The sequence below is a fragment of the Kryptolebias marmoratus genome, linkage group LG22 (assembly GCF_001649575.2).
Source record: "Kryptolebias marmoratus isolate JLee-2015 linkage group LG22, ASM164957v2, whole genome shotgun sequence".
Taxonomy (NCBI): domain Eukaryota; kingdom Metazoa; phylum Chordata; class Actinopteri; order Cyprinodontiformes; family Rivulidae; genus Kryptolebias; species Kryptolebias marmoratus.
In genome coordinates, this window is record NC_051451.1 from 26748916 (window position 1) to 26759460 (window position 10545).

General features: G+C 42.2%; 2 protein-coding genes across 3 annotated transcripts in view; one reads left to right on the plus strand and one right to left on the minus strand.

Moving 5' to 3' along the window:
* The window catches only part of zmp:0000000755 (phosphofurin acidic cluster sorting protein 2), a 52854-nt gene extending 46853 nt beyond the window's left edge, over positions 1-6001 (plus strand). For both annotated transcript variants that reach the window (XM_017424338.3, XM_017424339.3), the window contains 6 exons: positions 624-666; positions 748-790; positions 885-1023; positions 1095-1318; positions 2317-2430; positions 3319-6001. In XM_017424338.3, the coding sequence (XP_017279827.1) occupies positions 624-666; positions 748-790; positions 885-1023; positions 1095-1318; positions 2317-2430; positions 3319-3434 (679 nt within the window). In that variant the 3' untranslated portion in view covers positions 3435-6001. The remainder of the gene's footprint in view (positions 1-623; positions 667-747; positions 791-884; positions 1024-1094; positions 1319-2316; positions 2431-3318) is intronic.
* A 389-nt stretch (positions 6002-6390) lies between these two features.
* Positions 6391-9721, minus strand: mrpl2 (mitochondrial ribosomal protein L2). Its single transcript, XM_017424243.3, has 8 exons — positions 9617-9721; positions 8828-8911; positions 8557-8725; positions 8191-8332; positions 7997-8112; positions 7810-7920; positions 7356-7429; positions 6391-7086 (listed from the first exon to the last, which is right to left on the minus strand). The coding sequence occupies exons 2-8, from the start codon at positions 8897-8899 to the stop codon at positions 6877-6879; spliced, it is 894 nt and encodes a 297-aa protein (XP_017279732.1). The 5' UTR covers positions 8900-8911; positions 9617-9721; the 3' UTR covers positions 6391-6876.
* Between the last annotated feature and the right edge of the window lie 824 nt (positions 9722-10545).

Consider the following 10545-nt stretch of genomic DNA (forward strand, 5'->3'; position numbering starts at 1 on the left):
TAGCTGATTAGAGTGTGGTACCAGGTGCCATCAATTTTGAACCTTTTCACAAGATTCTAATTTTCTGATATGATGAATTTGAGATTTTCATTTGTTGTCATTTGTAATCATCAAAATTAAACGAAATAAACATTTGAAATATATGATTTTGTATGTAATGTATGAATATAATATACAAGTTTCACTTTTTAAATGGAATTACTGAAATCAATCTACTTTTTCATGATATTCTAATTTTATGACCAGCACCTGTAATCCTAACGATCGGCTTCATGAAGACTTATCTTTTGCCCAGACATTCTGTTAGAAAAAGATCACTTTAATATCTGCTTTAAGTAGCCGAACCTCCCCGAAGGCTGGGCCTAAACAGAAGCCTTTAAAGATCGATCTCCTCCCACTGGCTGACCTGAGAGTTTCCCCTCATGTTCTGGTTGTAAGGAGCAGTCCTCTCATCCATCTCATTGTAACGTGACCCCCCCACACCCCACCCAAAGGTGCCCCATCCCGCCTGAGTGCGTCATGCGTCAGGACATGGTGTAAGCCATTCCTGAGCCGGGATCATTGCGTGTTCGCCTGCACCTCTCAGGTGGTCAAACCTCAGTGTCCGCTCTGTCTGTCCACAGCCCCGACGAGGACTCCTGTCAGAAGTTTGTGCCATTTATTGGGGTAAGAATTGAGTTTTCCTTGCAGAAGAACCGAACCTGGAGTCATCGTGTTCAGTCATTGAAGACATGTTTGTTCTTGCAGGTTGTGAAAGTTGGGATCGTGGAGCAGAGCCTCTCAACCTCAAGTAAGAACAGATTTATTTCCCAGGACAGATGAGCGGAGAGGTGCTGTTGGTGTTATTTGCTCCAGCTGAAACTGTTTTTCCTCCTGGTTTCCAGTGGACTCGGACGATGCGATGGGAGGCAACTCCAGCATCCTGTCCTCCCCCCCGCCCCCGACGGCTGGACCGCACGGGAAGGAGATCGGGACCACCCCCCCTCAGTCCCCCTCCGTGTCCACGACCCTCTCTGGAGCTGGGTACGGCAAAACACAGCGCCGGCTTTCCTCCGCCCCCTCAGCCGGCTGACCGTTGTCACGTTCCTCCGCAGTTCTCCGTGTTCGGGCAGCGAAGTGATGGGGCTCCAGGTGGACTACTGGACGTGGCAGGGCTCTGAGAAGAAGAAGGAGGGCGAGAAGAGAGACGTCGGGCTGAAGAACACCCTGAAGTGTAACTTTCGCTCGCTGCAGGTCAGCCGCCTGCCCTGCGGCGGGGAGCTCACCCCCCCACCCAGCATGGCCATGACCGTGGTCACCAAGGAGAAGAACAAGAAAGGTACGTTTTGGGAAACATGGCCGACCGTTTGAGGCGCGGCAGGACTGGATTTACTGATTTTACTCTCGTCTGAAATATAAAAAATGTTATAAAAAGTAGAAATAAAACAAGTTAAATCGAGAGAAATGTGGATCCTGGAAAAGCTGAAACTGGGCTGTTAAAACTAAAAGAAGCAGAACACGAGCTGAAACCTAAATGTAGCTAAAGGCTAACTAAATGTGGCAATAGGTTTCCAGAAAGCTAGAAGTGAAACACTTTGCTAAAAGTAGCCAAACCCAGTTTAAACCCTAAATGTAGCTAAAGGTAAATGTAATGAAATGCTAACCAAAAGCAAAAAGTTGGCTAAAAGTAGCAAAAGACGAGCTAAAACCTAAAAGTTTGTAAGCCTAGCTAAAACTTAAATGTAGCAAAATGATTGCAACATTTAGCTAACCTTTTCCTTTTAGCTAAGTATTACTTTAAGCTATTTGTTTCCTGCTTTTAAGTAGCAAAAGTCTAGCTAAAAATAGCAAAAAGCTAGAGATGGAGCACTAGCTAAAAACTATAAGCTTAAAGTAGCAAAATGGAAGCTAAAAGTAGCTAAAGGTAAATGTAGCAAAATACCAGCTAAAAGCAAAGTAAAGGCTAGCTAAAAGCAGCTGAACACGCAGCTGACTGCGACTCTCATGTTGTTCCCACAATAAAGAAATTATCTGATGCAACAGTTTCTGCTTTTTTTTACTTTCTTTGACCAACATTACTGCCGACAGTAAAATCAGTTAGCTGTTTTTGTTTTTGCTTTAAGCCTGTATCTCACTGGGTTGGGCTTTTTCACAAGTCCAAAATCAACTCGAACAAGAAAGCTGAGACTCCGCCGACTCGTTTTGAGACATTTTGGAGACTCCAGCCCAGTGAGACACCCGCCTTTAGGCAGCAAATGTGGAAAGAAACTCCCAGTCTCCACAGGTTTTGGAATAAAAATCTGTTCTCTCTCAGCTCATTCTTCCTCCTTTTTCCAGTGATTTTCCTCAGCAAGAAGCCGAAGGAGAAGGAGGTGGACTCTAAGAGCCAAGTGATCGACGGAATCAGCAGGTTGATCTGCACGGCGAAGCACCAGCACACCATGCTGCGAGGTGAAACAAACACAGAGCTGCGCTGCCACCTGCTGGTGGTTTACACAATGACAGCCCAGTTGATTCTAGACATGAGTGCCGCCATTTTGCTAGGTGCTACATGGGCGTCTTTGGATACTGACAGAATGGCAGCAGACCGTTAGTATTAAATTAAAAAAAGGTTCATTGTTTTACCATTAATTGCTAGAATGCTAGATTGAGTCGTATTAGTTCAGAGATTATTGAAAACATGACCTGAAAAAGAAGACAGGATCATTGAAAAGGCTTTTTTATGGCTGCCTTTAAGGCAGCAAAACATTTTTGTCATTTGCAAAACAGAAAAAACAAAATCTACTGTTAAAAATCAACATAAAAACTATAATTATAATATTTTACTGTATTACCCGCCCCTCGTCTGTAGCCTCTGCTATAGTTGCTGTGAAGCAAACTGAAAATATTCACCAATACGAGTCAAATACTTGTTTAAATAACAACCTGTTTTACATATTTCATGGATAAAATCTTTTCTAAATAATGAATTAGTGTCTAAGCTCGACAGAAGCTTAGATATTCGTGTCTGAATACTGACGTGTGTGTGATAGGAGGCCTAAATATGAGGAAAAAGATGAATTTCTACAAGTTTAAGTTGAGATTTGGTCAGACTCAGTTGACTTGTAAAGTACTGAAATACTTAAAGTGCCGTTCTTATACGTAGTGGTACTTTTACCTCACCAGGTTGGTGTTTTCCACCAAATAAATCCATTTTTAAACGTTTGTGGACCTGATGACACAGCAGCACAAAGTGATAACAATGTTACTGAGTGATGGGTGCACCACCTAGCAAGATGGCGGTCAGGAAGCTCGCCGTGCACCCTCAGCGGCCGTTTTCAACCCCATTTTCCTCCCCAGTTACCATCGACGGCGTGGAGTGGAACGACGTGAAGTTTTTCCAGCTCGCTGCTCAGTGGCCGACGCACGTCAAGCACTTCCCGGTGGGGATCTTCGGCTACACGAAGCCAGTGTGACCCCGCCCACCCGGCTTGTCCCCGCCCCCCCAGAGACTCCAGAGAGCCGGAGGAAAAGACGTAGTTTTCCTGTGGAAATCTTACAGACTCACGACCACGTGTTCAAACTTCCTGTCGTCCGATATTGATGTTTTTGATGTTGTTGGATGTTTTTTTGTTTGTTTTGTTTTTTATTTTCTAAACCACACTACAAAAAAGAACAAGTACTATTTTGTCAGAATCGTGGTACCGCCTCGGAGGTATTTTGAGATTTTTTTTTTTTTTTTGACAAATTGCCACATTTCAATAATGGCAGCTGTGTTTGCACTTTGTTTTTGTTAACATTTTATTATTTCTGTGAAATCCTACATTTATTGTTACTCTATAGATAATGGAGGAGTGTGATGGTGATGTGCTGTGATGTGTGTGTGTGTGTGAGATTGTTGCAGACAATGTTTGTTGTTGAAAGTTGGAATATTGCTGTGAATCTTGATGGAATCCTTTTCTTCTAACTCAGTGCTCAGTTTTCTTAACTCGTCCCTTTACTTGCTCGATAAAAACGTAAGTTTTGGCAGGAAGGAGTGGAAGGTTCTCTCTGCCTCGTCTCTTTAAAGCTCACTGAAAGTCGGGCGAGGTTTTGGACGGTAGCTGCATCCCGACCCGTCGGCTCGCCTGAACTGAAACAACCACTTACAAGCAGGGTAACGACTCATTTCAACTCCCAGCAGCTGAAAGCCAAATTTAATCACAGCTGAAACTTCCACCTGTGTTGTCATCTGGCTTGGTGGGTAATTTCAGGCTGGAACCGAAAATACAGCCGCGGATAAATCTGTTGGTGCCCTTCCTCAGTAACCAGGAACTTTGCTTCTGCTCAGCATGGGTTTTTGTATTTACCTTGTTTTTCTGTCCGGAGTGGAGCCCGTTCTGCGTTCTGATTTAAAACCTTGGAGTTCAGCTTGAACTCCTTTTCTACCATCCGTACTTTGTCTGATCAACCTGGGGTCGCATTTCCTCTTGCGTCCACGTCCTGGGAGGTTGGCTGCAGTCTCGTGGACCTTCTCCGTTTTATTAACACTGACAGCTGTGGTCTTGGTGGCTTTACCTTTAATGTGGAGATGTCTAATCTCCTCCCTGAGCTCCTCACCTTTTCGTTCTCTGGTTCAGTTTGAAGAATAAACCAAACCAAACCAAACCAAACCCCCCCAGAGGCTTCTTGTTCTGTTTAAACAAGCGGAATGCTCCTGTGCTCCTACAACCCCCAATGCAATGATTTGCAAATCTCTTAAACCCATATTTTATTCACAACCGAAGATAAAGTTTATAAAATGTTAAAACTAAAATATTTTATTTTTTTAAGGTAATTTAGAATCTGATAGCATCAACAAAATAAGTTGCTCCAGATGTTTCCCTCTGTGCAGCATCTCCATCAGTCTGTAAACATCTGGACCTGAGGTTGTCTGTTCAACAGTCCTGGATGGGAGCAGATGTTGTTCTAAAACCTGAGGCACTAATGCACCCCCATACCATCAGAGAGGCAGGCTGACCTCAGAACAGTTCTCCTCTTTGGTCCAGAGGAGACACATCTGTTCACATCTGCCCATCTTCAGCCTCTAAAAGCTCGTTTTATCCCCAGTCCTGCTAAGAATTAACCTCATTAGTTGTAAAATGCTCCTCCAGCTGTTTCATACTCAAAAAAACAAACTTTTACAGCTTTTTGTTCCCCGTCCAACTTTTTTTTTAGACATGTTGCTGTCACAAAATTCAGAATTACCTTATTTTCCCCAATAAATGGTACAATTTCTTAGTTTCAACGTTGGATACATTCACTAAATATGTGATGAAATCTGCGTTTGAGGTTTGCAAATCATTCCACTCTTTCATTTACATTTCACTCAGCTGTAACGCAAAGATTCAAGCTGACAACAATCCATCCCATTCAGACTCTTGCTTTTTCCTGTTTCAGTGAGGTGTAAGGGTCCGAACACATTTATCCACGTCTGAACCTGCTGCCACCCCGGGTGGACGTTCCTGCAGTAAACGTTGGACTGTGCAGCGATGTGCCAAAGTGAGGGATTTTTTTTTTTGTTTTCCACGTGAACTGCTTTAGTTTGCAATACTAAAAGCTAAAACTGTGCTTTTAATGTGTCTGTGGTCCCTGTGGAGATCAGTATTAGGATTACTGAGTTCCTCCCGTTCTCATATATACTCGTATTCGGCCAAATGGAAACATTTACAGCAGAGGTGTAAATCTGAGCGAAGAGCTTGTTCTAAGTAGAGCTTCACTGTGGAGAACTGGGTTTGTTATTGCATGAGGGGGAAAATTAAGAGTTTGTGACCGTGGGGTCGAGTCGCTGCCCCGTGTAGGTGCGTGTCCGTGTAGGTGTGTTTTACGTTTGAAGGTACTCCCTGAATAGTGTGTTTTGTAAAACTTTTGCAATAGAAAAAAAAAAAAGTTTGGACAAAGGGCCTTCTGGACTGATGTTTTATAAAGTGAAGAGTTTTGATAGATGGGCTTTTTTTTATTACTGTATATAAATATTTACTAGATATAACTATTGTGAATTACCACCACCCAACTTCCACTGAAACGAAAGCACAAACAGTGACCCCTTTATCTCTCGACATGAATGCCAAATATATTTCGTGAACTACGACGACGCAGACACCAAGTAGGTATTTCTCACGTTTCCCGCTCTTTGTAATGCACTTTCATGTGGTTTTCTAGTAGCTCAGATCAGGACACGCTTTAGTTTTGTCTGAAAGTGTTTGAAATGTAAACCACTACCTACATGTATACTCGAGAAGTCGTGTCCCTTTTTGTTTGTTTGTTTGTTTGTTTGGGGTTAGGTGCCCCCTGAGCTCTGAAAAACTGTCACGGCTTTCTGATGTTTTGCTAATTAATATTAATTTAGTTAAATTTGCATTTACCATGTGTCTGTACAACGTTTCCATCTCTCTGGCAGAGCTGTTTGAGCGAATTAGCCAATGAAATACCGAATAACAAATGTATTTCAGTGTGTTTAACCTTGTTTCCCCCCCTTAAATTCAGAGGTAGCATGTGGGTGTTGTACAAGGCTGGATCAATGAGCAGACACTTTGTCACCGTGATTTATAAAATAAAAAATAAACAGTGTTAAAGCTTATTTTCCTGGTCAAACTACAATGACATCATGCCATCTCATTGCTCCTGTTACTTGAAAAGCCACCCGGTGTCTTTGCACAAACCCTATTTTAGATGACATGACAATATTTTTAAATTCACCACTAAAAAAAAATATGGGTTACTCTGCATGTTTTACTATAGATGTAAATATGTTTTGGATTTTTATATTTTTTTTTCTTTCCATGCTCTCACAAGCAGTTGTGTTTAATAAAATTTTTAATCTTCTGTACAAACAGCTCGTCTTTATTCATACTTTCTTTACGGCAAACCAGAACGTCACATGACGGTCCGAGCGCCGCGTTAGCTCGCAGAGATGGAGGGCAGGTTGACATAGTTCTTCATCGGAGGCAGCGGTTTGATTTTCCTTCCCGCCCAGCCGCCTTTCCTCTTCCACAAGCCGCTCGACGGGCGAACGCCGAACCACCGGTTGCGGCCGGCTTTGCCGATGATCTGTTTGTTGTGGTCCACGTTGGAGACGCGTCCCACGGTCACCATGCAAGTCTCCAGCACCTGTGCACCAACGAGGCGACGTTCAATTCAAGGCAGAACGTTCCTCCAACTACAAACTTTTCTAGAGAAAATTCAAAGGGTGCCAAAATTTCAATATCACTTTATTATCTAAGAAAAACTGGCTACGCTTTGTGGGATCTGAGAGAACCATCAGTTTGTTATTCCTGTACGTTTTATTTTAAAGCTGAGAAACGAGACAAACACTTTGAGCCGAATAGCTGTAATTATAATATTAGTAATAATTAACCAGACGAATGGATTCGACTCACCTGAACTTGCTGCTTTGAAGGAAGCTGAACGATTGCAGTCCCGTTTACTTTACGGAGCAAAACGCCGCTGGTGCCTGAAATCCAAACCAAACAAGTTTCCCATCAGCTGTTAGTTAGTGAGCGTATTTTAGTTTCCCCTGAGAGTCAAAACAAAGACAAACTGGAGACACTGAGATTATCTGAAGAGGCTGAAACTGAGTTATTAAAGCTAAAAGCAGCATAAGATGACAAAAATAAAGTTTGCTGAAGCAGATTTCAAACACTGAACTCTGAAGGAACTAAACAGATCCATGTATTTCTAGGATTTAAATATTTGCAAATAAAGTAAATTTTGTTTGAGAAAGTCTAAAAGTCAGAGCACCCGTCTCCTGAATGAGCCCAACGTTTTGATGTAAACGGCTAAAAAAGTATGTACAAGTATTTTGACTGCAGAACCAGAAACGTTAACGCTCACCTGCAGCCCGTATGAACTCTGACCCCTTCCCCGGTTGGATCTCCAGGTTGTTCACCAGCGTCCCCACAGGAAGCGCTCCCAGCGGGAAGGCATCGCCCTCATTGGCTGCGACTGAAAGCAGAACCAAACCAAGGCCAACGTTAACACCCGTCTTCTGAATTCAGCTTTTTTTAGGAGAGTTTCGGACCTGCCATGCGTCCGATGACAGCGGATGTTTTGATGATGTCTCCAGCCTGCATTTTCTCCGTCGCAATGATCCATCTTTTTCGGTTCCCGCCCGCTACCAGAGCGATATCAGCAGACCTGGTGACGAAGCGGTTATTGGGAGTAATATTTCATCTTCACTACGTTTAGCGGACAGGATAAACGTTCCGGTCTCACCTGCACGGGTCGTATCGCACCTCAACAACCTTCTCTTCGAATGGATGGCCCTCTTTGCCGGGTTCATAACGCAGCCGTTGGAAGTCAATCCATCTGTACCTTTGTTTGTGGCCACCACCAATGCCGCGCACTTTTATCCTTCCTAAGAAACAGAAAGGAAGAGAATGAGTAACGCTTCATAAGGTTCTATAAACAAAAACATCTCAGACTGCTGAAGGAACAATAACTGATTAAAAAAAAAAACATTAAGTTTTTCTGTAGTCCAGATTTGACTTATTTTATGACTTTCAAAAACACTAGATCCTAAAAATCTATTCAGCCACACATTAGAAGTCAGCATCATAAAACAAACTCCTCCTGCTTCACCTGTGTGATCTCTGCCTCCCGTCTTTCTTATGCCTATGGGTTTTATGGTGTACTTCTCCCGGTGCATCCAGTCTTTCCTGTTCTGCTCAAGAGAGGCTGTGGTGAGGAAGCCTCTGCACCAGCTGACTGTACCGGGCCCCTGAGCCCCCAGCTTCAGCTGAGAGACCACCTGTGGAAAGAAGAAGAAGAAGAAGGAGGAGGAGGAGACACCTCAGCTGGTTGTAATGATGCAGCTCAGCTCAGTGAGGGAGGCTGAGGGGGGGATGTTTACCTGCGAGGGGAGCACAGCAGGCTGGGAGAGAGTCAGGCAGCGCAGAGCTCGAGTTAAACACAACACCGACATGATGAGGAGGTCCTGCAGACAGCGAGGGGGGGTTAGAACTGGACTGATAAGACACATAATTATACAAATGCTTCCTTCCTAAACTCCAATCCACTCCAATCAGGAGCTGTTCTCACTGGTGGACTTTAGGGAGAACAGAACAACCAGACATCCCTGCTGAACACTGGGCTTTTCTCAGACCGGAAATGTGAAATATTACTATACAGAATGTGTCTGATTGGACCAGTTTTTACTGCTTTTATATTTTATATTTATATATTCACGTTTATGTGTTTCAATGATATGAATTAGGCTTTTAAATACTGCGTTAAAACAATTAGTTTGGAGTGACCGACAAAGGCAATAAAGAGGAGCAAATAAAAATGGAAAGCGGAGAGTTAGTTTTTGTTATTTCTCCTCAGGATTGTCCATCTTATTTGCTTTTTACGCTCAATGCTAAATTTGAACGTTTCTGCTACCTCCATTTCCGGTCTTAACTAGTTTCATAATCATGAAATATATAGTTAACATTGCCTATTACATGTCACATTGTTTTACTGAACACATGAAAAATCATTCTGCTGGTAGCGGATCGTCTGTTTTTGCTAGCAGCAGGACAAATTAGTGCGGCTCCATGGCTTTTTCCGGCTTTCTGTTAACATAATCGATTCTATTTGAAGCCTGTACGCCGAACTAAACTGAGAACAGAACCCAAAATAATGAAAACAATAAGCTAACCTGATTATTTCACTTATTTCATCGCAAACTTCTCATCGGCGTCCTTCACATTCCAGTCCTGCACGCGACGTCGCACACTGATGACGTATGAGAAACTGCTTTTTCTCCCCTCTGCGGCAAAAATGTTTTTTTTTTTTAATTATTTTCGTCTCTAAATTACCCTTTTTGTGTATATTTATGATGTTTGATTATCCTTTTAATATCATCTTGTTTCATTTTTTACAGGGTTATTATCTTTAAATTATTTGGTACTGGTGTGTTTTGTTAGCTAATGCTAGCTAACTTCCTGCCTTGTAGGTGGCAGCATTGCTCTTCTGCAGCGTCAACACAGTGATGGAGACTCTCTAACAACTTAGTGTTGTGTTTTTTTCCCCACAATTTAAAAGAATCACATCTTGAGACATTTTTCCTGCTGACACTTAAAATTACTGATGTAAGATTTTTAAATCTACAGATGTAAACTGTCATAATAGGTAGATCCAGGATCAGAGAAGTTGAAATTTGGTAAACCCCTGTGCTTATTGAGACACTTTCCTGAGACACATCACCCACAAAACACATTTAATATGAAATGACAGCTGGTACAGAGGTAACTTCTGTTTTATTATTCTTAAAAGAAAGAAAGGTAAGATGTATTTTGACAGTAAGAGTAGGAACCTGATAACAACTGACCCTCAGTTTCTGACAGAATAGCATTCAGATTTCTAAGAAAATAGGAGCAAAACATTTGCATATTCTCCAAAAAGAAATAGGAATATTCAATTTCGACATAAATTCGTCGTATCCAAGTAAAATAGCATCGTTGTTAAGTAGCTGATCAACCGGAATATTTCTAAACCAAGTAACTAGAAATAATGTTTAAACATAATGTCTTTATTACTCCACATGAAATAAAGCTGCCAATAATGTGATAAAACGGGGTTCGTGGT